Raw genomic sequence first — 21,594 nt, 5'->3', positions numbered from 1 at the left:
AGCCCCGCTAGGGTTACAGGAGGGAGCTACCCCTCCCAGCACGGCAGCCCGGGCGAGGCTCGAACTTGCAATCCCCCGATCACAAGTCCAGCGCGCTACCACTGTGCTACAGCGCCCCCACAGAGTAAGAGTGAAGACAATTGTAAATAACACTTAAAATTAAGAACTGAGCATATTTTTTTTTTTCTGTATTCAATGGAGTAAACATCATGAGATGTGCTAACCTATTACTGTTGGTTAAATATGCAATTAAATAAACTAACAGTTTAGTAGCCACTTAATGATCTGCAGTCTAATGATGGCTGGCCAATTATCATTCAGTAATTAAATCGCACTGAACAGAAAAGTGTTGCTACCTTGAACATGGTATCGTATTTCATATATACAAGACCACCACAATTCAAATGGTCAAAATAAATTTCCGTTAAACTTACGTGTACCACCAACTCATGGTACTGTATTTTGGCTTATTTTTTTTCCTTTTAAATTTTGCTGAGGTGTGGCTATGTCCACTCAATTATTTAAATATCAACCTCAGCAAATGCCCCACCTATACTCTCAAAGGAGTTATTTGAACCAGGCATGTCTTTTGGGTGAAAGAAAACTCTGAATAACAAATATAAAAATATGTTATTGCACTCTAGATAATCAGGGAGGATTTATCACAAATAAAAAATATTAGAAGTGTGGTAAAACCCACACAAGCGTACCTAAGCACAGCTTAGGATAATGACATCCAGTGATTGAAAATGAAAATGGTTGCATTGGTATATGAGGTGGTGAACAGCAGTCATGAAGAACATAAACCTTACAGAAAACCACAATCAGAATCCCTAAAGTATCTATGATTCCTTTATTGGGGCCAGGACTAGCCCTGCCGGTCCTGGGTGTTGTCATTATGATATGCAACTCAGTGCCCATCCAGTCTCCTAATTGTTAACTAAATTGAAAGCTCCTTATCCAAACTATAATATATCTTTACATATCTCTCAAACCTCTAACTCAGAGTAATACACTGAGAGCTGACAATCAGTCTAATTACATCTTCTCAACACGTTTTTCAAGACTCTTCAATTGCTCTCGTATTTCATTGGGCAGATCGTCACCCACCTGTTCCTCAAAGTACTTGCCAATGGCACGAACCTCTTGCTCCCAGAAGCCCTTAGGCAGCCGGAAAAGTTCATGAAGATCAATCTGGTCAGTGTCAAGTCCAGTCATGTTGAGGGAGCCTGGACGAGGCAAATATCCAACTGCACTCTCTTCCCCCACATCATCACCTTCCACTCTCCGCAGGATCCAGTCCAACACACGCACATTCTCCCCAAAGCCTGGCCAGATGAAGCGACCCTTCTCGTCTTTGCGGAACCAGTTGACATGGAAGATCTTGGGAAGTGGTTTGGTGGTGCGTGTCTCCATGCTAAGCCAATGGGACAGATAATGACCAAAGTTATAGCCAAAGAAGGGTCGCATGGCGAATGGATCATGCATGATGACCTTAGCCTTGTGTTCAGCTGCTGCTGTAGCCTCAGACCGCATGGCAGCACCCACCATGACACCATGCTTCCAGTCATATGCCTCATACACCAGTGGTACACCCTCAGGCCGGCGCCCACCAAACAGGATGGCAGAGATGGGCACACCAGCTGGGTCTTCCCAAGCTGGGTCGATGATGGGGCACTGGCCAGCAGGCGTACAAAACCGAGAGTTGGGATGGGCAGCCGGACGGCCACTCTCGGCACTCCAGTTCTCCTCACCCAGCCATGATCGGATGGAAACGTTGTTGGGGGTCTCCTTCTCCAGTCCCTCCCAGAAGACACCGCCATCACTGGTTTTGGCTACATTTGTGAAAATGGTGTTACTCAGCACAGTCTTCATGGCTATTGGGTTGGTCTTCATTGAGGTTCCTGGTGCTACGCCAAAGAAACCGTTCTCGGGGTTAATGGCACGCAGGACTCCATCTTCATCAAACTTCATCCAGGCAATGTCATCACCAATACACTCAACTTTGTATCCAGGCAGTGATGGGGTCATCATGGCTAGGTTTGTCTTGCCACAAGCAGAAGGGAAGGCCGCAGCAATGTACCGTTTGACTCCCTGTGGGTTGGTGATGCCCAAGATGAGCATGTGTTCAGCCAGCCACCCCTCCTGTCTGGCCAGTGTTGAACCAAGACGCAAGGCAAAGCACTTCTTGCCAAGCAGAGAGTTGCCTCCATAGCCAGACCCAAAGGAGATTATTTCATTGGTATCTGGGACATGCGTAACAATAGTGCGGGGAGGGTCACATGGCCAGTTGTTAACCAATTGCCGTGTCAGAGGCAGTGGGCAGCCCACAGAGTGCAAGCAATGTACAAACTCTTGTTCTCCCAGAGCCGCCAACACCTGCTCACCCATACGTGTCATGGTACGCATTGATGCCACCACGTAGGGCGAGTCAGTCACTTGCACACCAATCTTGGAGAGTCGGGAGCCCACAGGACCCATGGAGTAGGGCACCACATACATGGTTCTTCCGGACATACATCCAGGGAACCGCTCTGCCACTGCCTTCTTCAGGTCCTCTGGTGACATCCAATTGGCCAACATGCTCTTGACACCTTCCTTGCCAGCAGGAACAGTGTCTCGCTTCTCCTTGGTTACAATGAAGGTCTTGCTCTCAACACGTGCCACATCACCTGGGTCTGTGCGTGCCAGCCAGCAGTTGTTGTACTTGGGTAGTGGTTCAATCATACCCACCTGCTGCATCACGTTCAGCAGGTGACGCAACTCACGTTCGCTGCCATCACAGATGTGGATGTTGTCAGGTTGACACAACCGTGCACTCTCCTCTACAAATGTCTTAACCTGTATAAGAATATTTGCAAACATGAGTTTCTTGTAAAACTGTTAAGTATACTAGCTTCTGATCTCCATGGTGTACTCAGGTGTCAAAAACTTAGAGAAAACATATTATTCTGGTGCATTACAATGTTGTATCATAGTCACTATCAAATATATTAGCATCAGTATTATATTGCTTATCAGAATGTGAAAACTTAACATTAAATTATATATCATGTGTGCTCCCTACGTGTCAACAAGTGGGTTGGTGGAGGGTTAGTACCCCTCCCCATAAAACCAATAACTCAAAGTCAAATGGCCACTCCTTATAGGATTATGGCATCTAACAATAGATGGGCAGACAGAGAGAAAAGAAGAAACACACCTTTGGCTTGAGATCAGCAAGCTTTCCATGGACAACAGAGAGGCTTCGGACCTGCTGGAAACGCAGGTCCTTTTTAGCAGCCTCTGCGGCGATGCGGGAGGCATTGCTCACCACGCTGCTCAACCTGCGGGGGAAGACAATGTTGTTGTCAACATTTACTCATATTTCACGAGTCAGTATTATAAAAGGCAGGAATACTTATTACATTACATTAAATCTTTTATTACAATCATCCAAGTTCTTGTGAAGCCTACATATAAATGTCTTGACTCTGGGCAAAAAAGACATCCCATTCCCTAAAATCTCACAGCCCTCCTACGTGCCATACACCTTCACATATCACCACTTTGGAATTAAATATTCCTTGTCAATAATGAATACAGGCTATGGGTATCATTCAAGAGTGATATAATGGTATTTGAGTTTTTAAAATATATGTCAGTTAGTCTTGTGGAGGATCAGCAAATTCGGCTTTAACGAAACAATCAAATTACTCCCTACTGCTGTCTGATGCGAACTCATGTTATACCAGACAACAAACCAATTCTAGAACTACTCAGGCACCATCTCCCCACTGGTCAGCACAGACCCAAGTATGATATCTTCAAATGAGAGAGAGAGAGAGAGAGAGAGAGAGAGAGAGAATTTGTCACTTCCATTAACTGAATACATATGCATACTTCCCAGTATCTTACCAATATGCACCTGTGGGGAAAACCGGAGTACAAATATAAAATGATAAAATTACGACATGATCCAATGCCTGAACTTGAGCCAAGGTTCTGAAACAGTTAGCCGTCCCAATGTTTTCCCTCAGCGTCTGACAACACACCCACTGCCAGCAAAACAGTGATACCCATTCAACACCTCAAAGACGGGTTATTCGGTAGGTGCCTTAGGAAAAATAAAATAAATCTCTACCTTTGTTACATGTACTTTTTCAATGTCTCCCCTTAATTTTAAACTACAACAGTATTCCAGTATATCTAAATCAAAGTGCCTACAATATGTACTGTACAAATTACTAACATCTATCAGTTCTTTGATATTACTTATCGTTATACTAGTTGTAAAAACCTTGAACATCAACTGAATCTGTTTAACGCCAACAAAACTTCTGTGATTTTGACTGTTCAGTGTTCACCAATAGCTTGACAATGATCCTGACTGCATTTCTAAAAGCGGTACTGAACTTAAAATTCTCCACTAAAAATCCCCGCTAACTGACATTTCTACAAGTCTCCCATCGCATCCACTTTACCTCAGACACAGAAAATGTCGAGCACGAAGCAAAACCAGCATCTTGTCCCAGCGGTTCCAGAAAAAAAAAAAAAAAAAAAAAAAAAAAAGCCACCCAGGCTCGACCAAGGGTAACTGAGAGGGTAGGCGTGCAAGTGTTATGTCACAGGTGGAGGTCCGGGATGGCTGGAAAGGTCAGTTGTGTGGTTGGGTGAAGAAAGGAAAAAAGCTGACTGGACCTTGAGGTGTGGGCGGTGGGGAGGGGAAGAGTGACGGATAATAATGAATATGATTGCGGGAAATTAGGAAAATAATATGACTGAGGGAGTAAAAATGAAGATAAAATTAACTAAAGCAAACCGAGTTGGGCAAATAATTGTTGAAAACTAGAAATTCGAAACAAATGAGGAGTTTCAGCGCAGCAGCTTAAAAAGGCTCTGTCTGGATTATGCAGAAACTGTATAGGCAGCAACGTAATTAATAAAAAAAGAGAGAGAGAGAGAGAAAGGTGGTTGTTTGCTACACTGCTCCCTGCCAATGGAGTAAGGTATAGAGAAATAACAGCAACAGAGATGAAAGCTGAAGTTACTTGTCAATGACAGTGATGGATGCAGTCATTATGGAAACTGTTATTAAGAAGAAAGGTCACATGTTCTCCACTTGTGTTATGAGACTGATGAAGGCATTTTCGAAAGACTGCGATAATGAAGATATAATATGCGGGTAAAGAAACTAGTTAGGATAATAGCTGCAATGACGCAGGACAGTGGTAGGGCAGATTCTATGATTCTGGTAGTGGTGGTAGTCTAGTTATACTGGTGCTGGTAATGTGGGTAGTTTTCCCGAAGACTAGTGGAGATGGTAGTGGCAATAATTGTGATGCTGTTATGACGGCAGTAGTGATGCTGGTGGTTGTGGTGGTGGCAGCAGCAACAGCAGCAAAGATTTGGTTGACTGATGCTTTTATCTGTGGTAGTCGTGATCGTGGTAATACGGTGATGGTGGTACTGACTGAATGTAATGGATGATGTAGTGGTAGTGATGTATACCCAACCCAAGCTGCTACCAAACTGAACACTCACTGCCACCTTTCACACTGACACTCTCCATCTCACCTTCCACACACTCCCAACTCACCTTCCACACACTCCCAACTCACCTTCCACCACCCACGACACCTTCCCTCAACTTTTTCCTGAACACGCTCTCTTCCCTCATTAACACACCCTAACAAACTACCAATCTTCCTTGCAGTTGAGTAATTAATCCTACACTACTGAAGTACAATGATATAAATGACTTAAAAGTCTATGTTGCAACCCTGTCTTCTTATCACTTAAGAGGCTAGAATCACCTGGCTGCTATTGGTTACTTCGATTAGGCAATGTAAGTCACCTGTTTACCTGGCTCGTTTGCAGGAAGTTTAAGTGGCTTACGATATGATTTGAGTTAATACCTTTCTTCATGAACCCATTTTAACGTAAATATTTCCGATATTTCACGTCAATCCCCAGCTTCAAGGCTTAATCGGCTTACTAGTAGTTACATAAGCACAAATTCCGCGTTAGCCCACACAAATTAACGAATTAAAAGTTCAATATCATAGATTTATATTCCTTATATCCACCTAGAACTCCAGTAGCTTTTAAAATAAATTTATCCCATCTATATCCACCTAGAACTCCAGTAGCTTTTAAAATAAATTTATCCCATCTTTCCTGATCCTCTTGTAACTGACTAGGTACATTAAAAAAGAACGAACAAGAACTCAAAACTCTTCCCAAAACCCTAAACTGAACTTCAGTAAGAATATATAAAAATCTTGAGTATACAGTATATGAAAACGTATATATGAAAACAACACATGAAAACTGACTCATTAATACCTAAATACCAGGTAAGGAAATAACGGGACGGTCAGATTCTGGATAAAGCTTGGAGGGATCATTCTACTTCAGCCGTGCGCCATAAGGCAAGAAACAAAAACAATCATCTCCGACGGCCGTAGTCGTGCCTCAACACAACACCGACTTAGGCCATACGACATTGATTCGCTGGCAGTTAGTAATGGGGGGGGGGGATGGGGCAGAGATGGAGAGGTGGAAAAGAAAGGTGATAGGGAAAAGGAAGAGCTAGGGAAGAGCGAGATGTACGGAAGTTAAGGAGGTACGGAAGAGGAGAGGTACGATAGATAGTGGTAGGGAAGAAGTGGCACGGAAGATAAAGAGGAAGGGAAACGGGAGGTTAGGGAGAGGTAGGAAATAGACAGGGGAAAACAAAGATGGCCTGAAGTCGGGAAGAGTAGGGATACGTAATGGAGCAGGGAGTCGATAAGAAAAGACTGAGTGGGGAGGAGGGAGAAGTAGGGAGAGAAGGAACGGTAGCTGAAGACAAAAGAGACACGAGGATTGAGGAAAAGGAAAAAGGTAGGAAGAAAATAGAGAAGGGCGGAGGAGGAGAGACAAGGGGAGGAGGGAGAACGGTAGAAGAGGAATGGGTGGGTAGAGACAGGACGAGAAGGGAAGGGGTGGAGGGGAAGAGAGGATTTACCGGACAAAGACGATACGAGATCTGGGCGAAAATATAATGGAGTGTATAGGAACAGAGGGACGAACAGTATGGAGTGAGAGACTTAGCACATAGGATAATGAAGAATAATTGTCCAGGCGTGAAAAATACGTTAGAAATATTTAAAAAAAGGGGGAGGAGGGAAGATGATAATAACCAAGGAACAGACAATAAAAGGAAGCTAGAAGAGAAAGATAATAGGCAAGACAAGCAATACATGAGAAAGCAGAGAATAGGAAAATAATACGTAAGAAATAGATGAGAAAACGAAGTGGGAAATGACGGAGAAGAGAAACTAGTTTAAGGAACATTGACGGGAAGAAAGTAGAATGGTGAAAGGAAGATGAGGGAGGCAGCTACGAGTAGTAGACATAAGGGTGACATACCGTATTACATCTTAAGGTTACTTGATGCAACCACAACCTTCAGTTCTCTCTCCCTCCCTCCCTCTCTCTCTCTCTCTCTCTCTCTCTCTCTCTCCCTCTCTCTCTCTCTCTGCGCGCGCGCGCGCGCGAACGCTGTCAAAAACACCTGGGTAAAGGTTTCTGCAAGTGTTCATGTAAGGGGAGGGGTGGAGGTAGAGAAGCCAGAGCGGAGAGGGAGGGGGCAAGAGTGTAGAAGCGGGAGGAAAAATTGATAAGGATTGAGAGGGTAGGTGGTGGGAGAGGAGTGAAGTCAGAAGGAGGAGAAAATGAGGGGAATGAAGAGAATGGAGGGCAGGAGGGAGGAAAGTACTGGCATAGATTTATTCCTACGCCTAGGATATTATATATATATATATATATATATATATATATATATATATATATATATATATATATATATATATATATATATATATATATATATATATATATATACTGAATATATATGAGAGATAGAGAGAGAGAGAGAGCAGCGTGTTTGTCCGTCAATCACGCCCAAACCAAGGGCCAGAAACCACCAGACCCATATATATTCTCAATCAGGGTGACCCCAAGGATGGTTTTAGGGGGATCAAAATTCAGATCCGGGTCATTTGAGGTCACCGTTGGAGTGTTCGCCTTTTTTGGCCCGGGCAACGCCGGGTATCTCTGCAGCCCAATTTTTGGCATGGAGATACCACATGATCTCCTGTTCGGACACGGTATGTGAGGTTGACCTCACAGGTCATCATCTGAGGTCACTGGTCGGAGGTCATTTGAGGTCACCAGTAAGAGTAAACAAGAGCGCATAAATACTGTGCGTTAGGTTGCGAAAGCTGAAATGGAAAGTTCCTGGACTTCTGATAATCCCTCTTCAAAGGCATTAGAGGTACCAACAGATTAGTATTTGCCTTTTTGGCCCGGCAACGCTGGGTACCCGTGCTAGTGTATTGTATATATATATATATATATATATATATATATATATATATATATATATATATATATATATATATATATGTGTGTGTGTGTGTGTGTGTGTGTGTGTGGAGAGAGAGAGAGAGAGAGAGAGAGGATGGCGAGAGCCACTGCTGGTGAGCTGATACAGCTTCCTGTCCTGTGTGTTCATAGCCTACATATATACTGTATATATATATATATATATATATATATATATATATATATATATATATATATATATATATTTATATGTAACTTAGTAGACAAAATGCCAATTAGGTAGCACGAACACAATAAAAACGGAAGAATCTCCTAGTTGTTAACAAAACCTTACACCACTGCATCATCAGTTACTCGTTGTAACAGTTTGCCACATCGGATGAAGAAAGAGTTTGATATAATTTTCGTAGTTCATGTTTTCAGTTTTAAGCAACAGCATTTCAGGGTAAAGATGAATAATTTGAGGATAAATGTATGCGTAATTTTGCATTTTTCAGGCTAGCTGAGTCATAGGGAGGGTTGATTACAAAAGGTATTCCCTCCCCCGACCCAGCTGCAGGAAGGATTTATCGCCCCACAGCATCAACTTTCATGGAGGGGAGTACAGTAGTTTTGATACGTCACAAAGCCCTTATTCACACTCCCCCCTTCCCTTCCCGTCCACACATTCCCCACCAAACTCTTACGTTACCTCCTACACCTTCACTCCACCGCCTGTCCGTTACCTCCCGTCCCACTCCCTTCGTCCTCCCTACGCCCCTCCCGTTTTTCTATTCTTGCACTTCAACTCAGAATAGTTTTGTAGTTATAAGTGCCTTCCCTAAAACACAGCCACGAAAGGACCAACAGGTCTGTTGCTGTTTGCCTTCTTTTGTACACCACTGTACTCCCTTGTACTGTCCTTGTTCCCCCTCACCCACATACTCCTCCTCCCCTTTCCTCCTCCCTCCCTCCCTCACTTCTTCCCCATCTCTCTCACTCTTTCTCTCTCCGTTGTTCTGTTCCCACACACATCACTGCCACTTACCTCTATTCTTTCCCATAATTTATAACGCCCCCAAAATATTCAGTTTTCATCCCATAAAAGTATTCTACATAAATAAAAATAGAATACTGCACCACAGTGTCACCGCTAAGCTAAATAAAACCATATGGGGCCAAGAAAGAAGTATAATGACGTTATCGTACCGGTACTGAAAAACCGTCACCAGTTCATTTCTCTTTAACGAGAATCAGCGAAGGAATAATCAGCTTACTGGAGAATTTCATGAAATTTAACAACTAGCGTTATTCACACACTAGTCAGCAATTAAAACCTCGGATAAAATTTCAAATTATACAAATACTAAAAACGCTTGACACGTTGGTTTACAATTATTACGAATCGTAATGCAACATGACAATAAAACAAAAGTAGGCATGGAAACAAAGTATTTAACACAAGAAATGTGCAGTTACCATGATACAGTAACGATGCGGCATTAAATAATTAATAATTATAACTGAATTTAAGATAGGTTTTATATCAACTGGTCTCGAGAGGTGGGTTATCAGTAAGTGCGCTCCTAAAACTGTAACCAGCCACCAACCTTGTCTCCTGGTTTGTAACGTCGCTGGTAGCTGTAAGGACCATGGTGGCGGTATACTGGTTGTGGCGTGGGGGGTGAGTTGTAACAGATCTCTGGTCATACCACAGCTAACGAGTCGATCAGATGAAGTGCCAGTGCCAGCCTGAGCGCCTCTTTATATTGGACGGAGCGGCACACCTGTACGACCGCCTGGTGACGTCACATAGATGTCGCGTGGCGGACTTTGGCATCTGGTTATCAGCAGATTATCCTCCACTTTCATTCTTATCACTCGCCATGTTCCGGGATAAAACTGTACTTGTCATTAGTAGTCCAGAGTATTTCATGTTAATATCGTCGTAATCCAGCAAATACTATGACTTAATCGTATTTTATAAGCTTTAAAAGACGATTAGGGTGGAATCTTCCCTTCTCCCTCTATACGTCAATGGAGAGAAGTACGCGATTGGCCAGCCAGGGCCGAGCCCCCCAAATACCGCGCAGTGATTGGCTGGCGAGCGACACACCTCCAGAGCCTGCGCAAAGCTGACGCAACACACACACACAGCACAGTCATATCCCGGACAGGTGTTCCTGTTTAACATACTTGCCACAACGCACATGTCTGGGGTGTCATCATTAAATATTTCAGCAAAACGACAAATTTACAACACATTTCTTTAAATACGATCGATGAGGAAATGTTTGGCTATGTTCCCCAGTTACTTTCCAGCGACCATCGAGTGGAAACATTATAATTTGCGCATGACACTGACTTAGGACAAAACTTTCCAGGATGGTCGCCCACAGCAACGCGAGGACGGCAGCGGGATTGCCTGGTACCGGCTTCTGTGCCCATATACTCATGATGTAGTTTATCTTGATCCTGAGCTGTTTGGCCACTTCAGACCCAGAACGTAATTTTAGTTTTTGCCATCAAAAGACAATTTTGTTTACTTCTTAGTTGAACAGAGTCGACTGGAGATAAAGAATATATTCACTATAGTCACCGAACATTACACCCAATTCTGGGAGAATGGTTCAAATGAAAAGTACTGTACAACCATATAACCAGATTTCCTACAATAATTCACTTCTATGGACTCTTGTCTCGTAAAAAAATTTTTTAAGATACTTTAAAAATATCCTCGCTGTCTTATGTTGCCGACTCACCAGTCAGCCGATATAACACTGACACGCGGATGACAGTTTGGTTTAAGGCATCTTTTATTCCCCCTCATTCTCGAATGAAAAATCTGATGCTATCCTAGACCCTCTGGTCGCAACAACTCTAGCGTTCTATTTGCAGCTGACGCTATGCGATTTTGTTCAGATGTAAGTCGAGTCAAAATGTTAACCATGAACAACGGTGGAGTGGTATGAGAGAGGGTTATTTTCCTACACCCACAGTGTAGACTTAAACACCTATTCTTTGTTCTCCGCACCCCACCAAGTTTTGCATCCTGTTTAGTCTTCATTCCCTGCTTATCATACTCCCTATTTCTGTTAAATGACAATTCCGGGCACGGTATATTCTGGTTAACGGGAAGTTATTTTCTTCAGCTTACGACAGACCTCTCAATCTAACGTCAATCCCAATGTAAGTTAGGCACCATATCAACTGCTACTCTCAAAATAGCAAAACATTTACTGAGCCTATTGTATTATTACTTCTACATAGCGAAAATAAAAATACAGAGTTGATTTGCGTATACCTCAGTACGGATGTGTTTAGACATTAATTCTATTTAGTGTATATTTTCGTCTAAAAAATATATATAAAAGCAACATGTTCCTACAGCATCCTGGCGTCCTTGTGTAGTTTACTAATTTAAGCGAATGTAAAAAAAAAAAAAAAGCACAAACATACGCGACAACAGTGAAGCAATATGGGGTTATCTTTGAGGCATGGTGTAAAGTGTATACAGACCTTGGCTGGAAGAGGAGGTGGAAGCGCGCGAAAGATTCACAAGCTGTGTTCTTTGTCTCACTGCATTCTGCCAAGCCTTGTTCGGTTTTTCTCATTCTCTTTGTGTTTCCTTTCATCTTTTCTTCACTTCGTTATATCACATAACTACATTTTCCACCCACATTCAACTTTTCACACTTCACTTGTTTCTTCCCATTCCTTCACCCTTCTCATCATATTAGCCACCGATAAATCTCCCTTTCTCTATTCTTCATTTACTCATAACAGAGAATAACTACCTCTTCCACCCACAACTCACCATGTCATACTGTACTCTTCCACCACGCATGTTTTTTTCCTACTCTTCCATCATACTGTTGATTACATTAGCCATAATATATCTGCTCTAACAGTAGCTGTCGTCATGAGTCACTGTTTTCATCATTATTATTAACCTGTTTTACTCAGGGCTCAGACGTTCCCTTTCTTCATGCCCTTCATCTATTACTACTTCCTTTCCATTCTTTCTACCTGTTCTTCACACTATTCATGAATCTTTCCCTTCCATGAGTAATTACTTTCCATGAATCTCGTATATTAGCTATACCTAAGACTGACTGACACTTCTTGCTTTGCTATCTAGGTTTAGACCTGAAGAGTTGAGAGGAAGGATGAGACTGGAGTGTACTGGTGCTGTGATGAGGAGGGTCAGACAGAGATGGTTTGGCCGTGTGAAGAGGGTGAAGGATGACAACTGGGTGCGGAAAATGAGAAGAGTGAACGTCAGGGGAAGGGCTGCGAGAGGCAGATCGAAAACAGACTTGGAATGAGGCCACAGAATGTGATCTCAAGAATAACGTACTGAATAGGGAAGCTGTCAGAGATCGACGTGTGGAATGTTGCCATTTGGTGACCAAGGCCGATGCATGCAAGCATGTTAGATCCTTTATAACAGATACAATACGATACGATCTTCACCTCATAAAATTAGATAGTCAAAGTCGTCTGTAATAAATGGCCTCGAACGGACCATGAGGTTTGTTGCTGCTTGCTTTCCTTTGTATCTCTTATTACTATCGGTATATCCTGTTCCTGTCACTACATACTACTCTTTCACCATGGTCTTTATACCTATGTTTACTAGTTTTATCAGTATCATCCTTCTTTACTTTCCTTCAAATTTCGTCAGTCTGTTCCACTAAACGCTCACCAATATTATATCATATTCTACTACCCTTAACATGATTCTTTCTATTCCTTGAACATAATCGTCACAATATTCAGCCTTTCATGAGTAACTATAAAACTTCTCTTGAATTTGGGCAACCTACTTTACTTGGGATTCAGCAATCCACCTCTACTTTGACCAATCCATCTATCCTCTTTTCATCTCAGCTCTTCTTTTTCAGCCCGTTTTCATTTTCCCTCTCACCAGTCGCCCCCTCCCATAAACAACTTCCTTGGATTTCGTAATTTCGCTTATCTGTTCCACTCAAGGTACCCCAAGCCGTCCTGTTATCATCATCACGTCCTTATGCTCGGCCATGTTTTCCTTTCCATTCTTTCAACACATTCATCACAATATTCACATGTATTCCATCAATGAGTAACTTACCCCTGAATTTCCTTAATTTTGTTCAACACGCGACAAATCAGTCCATGCCTTTCATCTTTTATTTTGCTGCATTTCGCTATCATTGAGTGTCCTTTCAATTCTTTCACCCTGTTATTAATCATACGTTTTCAGCCAACTGTATTATTTCTCGTCATAGCTTCAATCTGCCACGCATTAATTACTTCATCCCTCTCATCACTGTTCTATACTTTGTCCCTGTCGCTATTTTCTTTCCATTTCTTCTGTCTTTTCCTCTCATAGACACCTAGCACCTCATCCCTTCCATTATTTTCCTATACAGTATTATCCCTCAGTCACTATTTATTTTTCATTCCATCAATGTGTTCTGCTAAATACAGGCCAATTTATCTCGTTCCATCATTATTTTGCGTTATTTTCCAGTGGCGAATTCACAGAGGGAGGAGTTCCACGGAAGCCGGACCTCCCCCTTGCCCATTTTTTTTTTTTTTTTTTTTTAATCAGTCAGTTTTCGTGCCACAAACACAGAATCGGTAATCTAAAAAAAGGTATCAAATTTCTTATATTATCAATTTAACTACTGATAAATGTTTCTGGTTTATGGCTGCACAATAGCCTGCGATGACATCTATATAATTTTATTAATGTCACAAAATATTCTTGTCGCTATTGAAAAAAAAAGTATCGACCCCCCTTTCAATAAATGATGGATCCGCTCCTGTCGTTTATTAATATTTTCCACCTATTCCATCAACCTACTCCACTCAATTCATCCCTTTCATTATTTTTTCGTATTAACGTTCTCTCTCTCTCTCTCTCTCTCTCTCTCTCTCTCTCTCTCTCTCTCTCTCTCTCTCACTTCCGATTAGCTTACATTCATCCTTTCCATCACTATTCTATATTATTGCTCCATAACTTTTTTATTCATCAACCTGTTCCAATTACAAAACTCATAAATCTGACCTTTTTACAGAAATATCTTTCTTTTCACCTCTCTCATGTATTTACACCCACATCGATTCTCATCTCTCTCTGTCCACACTCGACTATCCCCCGCAATCTCTTATACACTAAAGCTTCCCCTTCCCCCTCTCCCTCCCCCCCACAAACAATGTTCCCACGTCTCTCTCTCTCCTCTACCCGTATACTCCCCCAGCACCCACTTTATACCTTCATTGCCTCGATTCCTTCTCAATCTCCAAAGTCCACCTATCCCATTTGTGTTTTTTATCTTCTCGATTCCAACCGGAGCCATCCTTCTAGAAATAAATGTCTGCAATTAATACTTGTAAATGACAAGTACCTGAAATAACACGAAAAAGAAAAAAACGTTTTCATGGGGATACATCATCGCACTCAGTGACCTTTTTTTACAAAAAGTTTGAAACGCTTACCAAGCCACTAACTCATTTTTGTAATTATGAAGCTGAAATTAGCCCAGATTCTCAGTAAAATTAAATGCCTCACTATAACATGTAGGTGATTTCGATTATAATTTTTTGGGGGGAGAGGGAAAATAATTTTAAGGATTGTAATACTGAAGGAAAAATCAATAAACAAAACAGCCACTTTTTGCACAAATACCTACTTGCCATCATGTAAAAAAAAAAAAAAAAAAATCCGCATCTATTAAAAAAAAATTAATATAGTTTGTGCCTAGTCAGGAACAGAAAATCGCCTACTATTACACTGAGTTAATTCACTCTTAGGCAATGTCTATCACTTTCCTCCCTGATGCACCACATTAGAGAGCCTTGGAGAAAAAGACCCATATATGGGCTGAAAAATACACCAAGCATCTCAGAGATTACGAATACGAGTAATAGCCAGTAGAGTAAGAAGAACAAGGGGTGATATATATTAGGCGAACTTTTGGCCCCGATTATACAGAAGGCATGCAAAGAGACCCACAACCGAAAAAAAGGTACTGAAAACCGCAGTTTGTCGAGGAATGGCGGCCGGAGCGCATGGCATTTCCGAACTGTGAGCCACTCACCACACTCGACAAGTGTTCCCTTCCTGGGATGATCGTGCTTACTTAAGCCTAATCTAACCTAACCTATTTTTACAACTGAACCTCATCTCACCTCCTAATTAACCTAACAGCATAGCTTAACCTAAAAATAGCCTCCCCTAACATCAAACCTACTTTAACCTTAAGCTTTGGAAAAAGAAAAAGCGTCAACCTATAACAATTCAGCTGCAGACGAACGGAACAGGTAAAAAAAAAAAAAAATAGTATTTCCCCATGCCGACCACTAAATATCTTGCTCCCTCCCCCCCTCCTTTTTTTTCATCAATGTCGTACCGGTACAGTATGCTGTTTCCTTGTGGGCCACTTCGTCCTTGGCGCTGCCCTTGCTCACTGTTTTCTGGCCAACCTGTTATCCGAAGCGAGTGGTTTGTTAAGGTTGTATAGTCTTTCAGTGGAGGTAGATATTGCTATTACTGAGACTGTTTCTAAATCCACTACCACTATATTTGCCTAGGCCATTCAGCCTAGTGTAATTGCTGTACACTTGTAACTTCAGTACAGGCAGCGGTGTTGGGTGTGTATGTATGAATCTAAGGTTCAGTTATAGGTATGTGTTGTTTGCCTACTTAGCCTCTGTACTTTAACCTCTTCAGAATGGCTACATAAATTATTACTTATTCCTGCTCCCTCCAAAAGACTGTTGTACTTAAGAATGGTCCTTCCTAAATACAGTATATATATATATATATATATATATATATATATATATATATATATATATATATATATATATATATATATATATATATATAAAGAGAGAGAGAGAGAGAGCATTCTCCTTTACCCACTGCGCCACGAAGTCTTCACCTAAGCAGAATAAACTCAACTGGAGGTACCGGGAGTATAATACAAAAGACACCATCAAAGTGAATGAACAGTGTGAGTTATGTGTCTATAAAACAACAGTCCAATACATGTAATGGTATGATTCGAGTAATGCTGCAGTAAAAAGTATGAAACTGCTTAGCCTACCTCGTATGCTCAGTCTCTCTCCCTTTCCTCCCCACCTACTCTGTACTCCTCCATTCACACTTCAAATCTCTTTACACCGTTTCATATGTTCGCATAAGTCTCAAATTCATTTTTCCTTGTGCGTATCAGTTTTATGCTCTCTCTCTCTTTCTCTCTCTCTTTCTCTCTCTCTCTCTCTCTTTCTCTCTCTCTCTCTCTCACAGTCTTCCTCGAATTAATCAGTATTCTTTCCCCTTCTCTCTCTCTCTCTCTCTCTCTCTCTCTCAGTCTTCCTCGAATTAATCAGTATTCTTTCCCCTTCTATCTCTCTCACCCTTCTCTCCTCACATCTCCCTCCCACGTGTGCAGCAGGTGAGGACATGGCGCCGTGTTGTCTAGCTCAGCAGTTTGGCTGGTGGGGTGTGCTTCCCTCACCCAACGCTCACCCCCTGCACCATCATACTCCACGGACCCTTCCCCTCCCAGCCACTACCCAGCCTCACCCCCACACACCGGTAGTCTTACACACCACACACCCCTGCCTCACCCTCATCCTCACCCTCCCTGTACCATCACACACCTCTCACTTACACTCTCCTCACTCACCCTCCCTGCAACATCCCACACATCTCACCCACACCCAGCTCCCTCACCACTCATCATTGTCTCATCCGCTTCATGACACACCACAAACAATCCTCCACCCTGCACCATCACACATCTCATCCCAGCCTTACACACATATGCTCTACAGTCACCCACTCACACACCACTCACCCCTGTCTCACCCACGCCCTCCTTGCACTCACACACCACTAACCCCAGTAGCCCGTACGAAAAATAAAGATAGGATAAGACCTCTCAGAACAGAATTAGGTAACATTACCAATGAAGATAAAGACTTGTGCTCTGTCCTAAATAAATATTACATATCAATATTTTCCAAGGAAAATCTAGACCTGGTCCCTGAAGCAGCAAATATTTGCGACGATAATGAGGACAGTATTCTTAGTAAAATAACCATTAGTAAGGAGGATGTACTGAAAGGAATTAATACCATAAGTTAAAACCTCAAAAATCACCAGGTCCGGACGATATATATATGCAAAAATTATAAAAGAAACCAAGGAAGAATTATGTCAGCCACTGTTAACGTAATTTAATAATTCTTTAAATTCAGAAGTTCTAGAGGCATGGAAGACCGCAAACGTAGTGCCCATTTTTAATAATGAAGATAAAGCATCTGCGTCGAATTATCATCCGATATGCCTTACCGCAATAGTAGGAAAAATGCTAGAGCCAATTTCGACAAATAAAATCGGTGAATACTTAGAAAGATTTAATCTTATAAATGAAAGGCAACACAAATTCAGGCAAGGACGATCCTGCCTCACAAACTTGTCATTCTTCTCGGAGGTCTACGAGGCAGTAGACAGCGATAATGCTAACGATATTATTTATCTGGACTTCAGTGAAGCTTTTGATAGGGTTCCACACGTAATGTTAGCAGAAACGTTCGAGCACACGGTATAGACGGCGATATCTTAAAATGGATAGAATACTGGCTGAAGAGACGACAGTAGAAGAGTATTAATAAATGGAACTAAGTCGAATTCGAGATTAGTAACTAGCGGTGCACCACAGGGATCATACTCGGACCCCTATTATTTATTAGATATTTCATGATCTAGACTTAGGAATCACTAGAAGTATTAGCAAATTTGCCGACAATACAAAAATAGGGCGTATCATTAACCAGACTGACGATTGCCACAACTTACAAAAGGACCTCGATATATTGTCCAGATGGTCTAAATATTGGCAAATGGAATTTAACGTTGAAAAATGAAATGCTTAACGTAGGCAAGACCACATGAGATACTTACTACAGCTTAGAAAACAAACAAATTTGTAAATCGGAATGCGAGAGAAATCTGAGTTATGGTTAGCAAAGTCCTCAAACCAAGGTAACATTGTATTAGTGCAAGAAACAAAGCAAATAAAGTCATAGGATTTATTTCGAGAAGCGTGAGCAACAGGACATCTAAACTAATATTGCAACTTTATCTAGCATTAATAAGGCCACATTTAGATTACGTCGTGCAATTTTGGTGTCCGTACTACAGAATGGATATAAATTCCCTAGAAAATGTACAGAGGACAATGATAAATGATACATGATGTTCGGAACCTTTCATATGAAGACAACTAGAAAGGCTAAATCTGCACTCACTAGAAAGGCGTAGGGTAAGGGGAGACTTAATTGAGGTGTTTCAGTGGATGAAGAGAATAAATAGAGGAAATATTAGCACGGTACTTAAAGTGAGCATACAGGATAGAACTAGAAGTAATAGTTTCAAACTAGATAAATTCCGTTTTAATAAAGAAACAGGTAGAAATTGGTTTCGCAATAGAGCTGTAGACGAATGGAATAAGCAGCCTAGTGATGTCGATGCTGCCCCTTCCATTGAGAGTTTCAAACATAGGCTAGATATGCATATGGCAATTAAGGGGTGGGTATAAAAAAATCATACAACCAGTACTAATTCATTCTTTGTCCTTTTCAAGTAACACTGTGATAGTCTCTTTTTCTCCTTTCACACTTTCCTATAAAATGTCCACTCCAGTTTTTCTATACTGTGTGGTGTTCTTTCTGACTTTCCTGCCGGCTTCGGCTGGAGGATTTGGAGGGCGAGGGAGAGCCGCCTTCTTTGCTATCCTTATCTCATCCTAGTAGTTCATTTACTCTTCTAGGAGCTGCCTAGTATGGGCCAACCGGCCTACTGCAGTTACCCTCTCTTCTTATATTCTTATGTGACCCATACTCTCCGTGCACCATGACATCTCTCATCCCCTCCCTGCTCCATCACCGCTTACCCAAGCTTCATAAACCATTCACCCACACTCTTACCTCCACGCTTTCTCCAGCCTCGCTCACACCCTTCATCATCACACTACTCACTTACACACCGAATCATCATGCACTTCTTATCCACATTACCTGATGTTTGTCTGTCTGCTCCTTTGTGTCTGTGTGTGTCTCTCGGTCTGTCTGTTTATTATTTTGTCCATTTCTCTGCCCTGTCTTCTCTGTCTCCTAACCGAATTCAAATGATCTCCTACCTCTTATCTCTGCTCCTTATCTAGTCTTAACTCGTAGTCAGTCACATAATTTACTCCCTCCTCTCTCTCTTATCTCCATCCTCTTCATACCTCTCCCCTATTTCCTCCCTCTTCCAAACGTAAACTTCTATCTACCTTATTTACCTTTCTATCGTATCTCACTTATTTCCCCTGCTTAATTTGCCTTTTTGTCTACATTACCTCTCTCTCCCTCTCTCAGTATATATATATATATATATATATATATATATATATATATATATATATATATATATATATATATATATATATATATCAGCAGCAGCAGCAGCAGCCGTTTGAGTATCCACTGCAGGACCGGCCTATCCTGACCGAAGTCGGGACGATACAGCCAATGTATCTCTACCAAGTGGCTTAGGCTGTCTGGTAGAGATTGCATGTAGGGTGAGAAATGCTTGTTAGTGTAACTGTAGTGTTGGAGTGGCTTTGGATGTGTGTGTAGTCTGTGAACCAAGTGTAATCGGCCCCCGCAAGCCGACTGGGTGCAAGCATACTCTATTGTAAGCGACACTGGTTCAACCACAGCACCCCTTGTGTCCGCCAATGCAGTACGTGGCCGGGTGCACACTCCCAAAGTTTATTACCCTGGCGGGGTGCGAACCCTGGTTCACCCGTGTATGAAATGCACACTCTACCACTGTACCACGGAGGCTCCTACAGTATATATATATATATATATATATATATATATATATATATATATATATATATATATATATATATAGGTAGAGTGTGCCTTTCGTACAAGGGTGAGCCAGGGTTCGCGCCCCGCCAGGGTAGTAAACTTTGGGAGTGTTCACCCGGGCACGTACTGCATTGGCGGACACCAGGGGTGCTGTGGTTGAACCAGTGTCGCTTACTATAAAGTAAGTTTGCACCCAGTCGGCTTGCGCAGGCCGATTACACTTGGTTCACAGACTACACACACATCCACTCCAACACTACAATTACACTTACAAGCACTTCTCACCCTACTTACAATCTCTACTAGACAGCCTAAGCCACTTGGTAGAGATACATTGGCTGTATCGTCCCGACTTCGGTCGAGATAGGCCGGTCCTGCAGTGGATACTCAAACGGCTGATGAGATGAGATGAGATGAGATGAGATATACACTATCTACCTGCCTCCCTTCTCGCTACGTCATCTCTCTGCTTAACTCTCACCTGTCAAAATCGCCTGCTTTCATTCCTAACTCCCTTCTCTCTATCTCGTCTCCCTAACTCTCATCTCCCTCTACTTCGTCTGCTTCCATACCTCCCCTCACTGGCTCCTCCTGTCTCTTTTTAATCCTTGCAACATAAAACATATCGGTAATTTTTTTTTTCTTGCTATGCCTGACTATTATATTCAACTTGAGGACAATCTAGTTGTGAAGGTGTTAATTATTAAATCTGTATCTAAACCCTTCACCTACACATGTCTCCCCTAACCTCTTTAAAATCGTCTGAGATAGCAGGAATGAACTCGGACGTCATCGTGTTGAAAGGGTTAACTATCCTTGCTGCTCACCTTACCTCGTTTCCTACCTCGCCTCACCTTTCACCTTTGTACCTCACTAATCTTTGTTCCATCGCCAACTCCGCCTGCCTTGCCTCCCAGTTTAATTCACACTTCTGCCTACCTCGCTTCCCTGTTTGCCTTCGCTTTCCGTCAGCCTTGTCTTTATGCCTACCTATTATACCTGCATGCCTTACATCTAATCCATCAGTACCCCTTCTGACTTAGCCCTACACACCTCTCCTCACTCCCTTCCTGTCTCTCCACCCAGATACCTTCTTACCTACCTCTCCTCCCTGCCTGCTTATCCACCTGCCACATTTCTGCCTCTCATTACCCTCCTCCCTGCCTGTCTCCACCCTGCTACATTCCTGCCTCTCCTCCTTGCTTACCCCTCCTTCCTGCCTACATTGCATTCCAAGGTCGCAACAATATCTACTACTTCACATTGTCTTCCATGCTTCGCAGTCCTGCCTGTCCCGGCCTTGTTAACTTCGTCCCC

At 42.2% G+C, this 21,594-nt stretch overlaps 1 protein-coding gene across 2 annotated transcripts in view; it reads right to left on the bottom strand.

Annotated features, from left to right (window-relative positions):
- Positions 1-611: 611 nt before the first annotated feature.
- LOC145414245 (phosphoenolpyruvate carboxykinase [GTP], mitochondrial-like) overlaps positions 612-21,594 on the bottom strand; it is a 108,561-nt gene continuing 87,578 nt past the window's right edge. Inside the window, exons 1-3 of one of the 2 annotated variants that reach the window (XM_080283828.1) lie at positions 9,963-10,091; positions 3,203-3,326; positions 612-2,841 (exon numbers count right to left, since the gene is read on the bottom strand). In XM_080283828.1, the coding sequence (XP_080139954.1) occupies positions 1,039-2,841; positions 3,203-3,326; positions 9,963-10,006 (1,971 nt within the window). In that variant the 5' untranslated portion in view covers positions 10,007-10,091 and the 3' untranslated portion in view covers positions 612-1,038. Of the gene's footprint in view, positions 2,842-3,202; positions 3,327-9,962; positions 10,092-21,594 lie in introns of those variants that run through there. The other variant, XM_080283829.1, reaches the window with a different exon arrangement.

The sequence above is a fragment of the Coenobita brevimanus genome, chromosome 98 (genome assembly GCF_032717465.1).
Source record: "Coenobita brevimanus isolate Jiangsu-jjx chromosome 98, ASM3271746v2, whole genome shotgun sequence".
Taxonomy (NCBI): Eukaryota; Metazoa; Arthropoda; class Malacostraca; order Decapoda; family Coenobitidae; genus Coenobita; species Coenobita brevimanus.
Note: the sequence above shows the minus strand (reverse complement) of the source record. Positions and strands in the feature narration are given on the sequence as shown.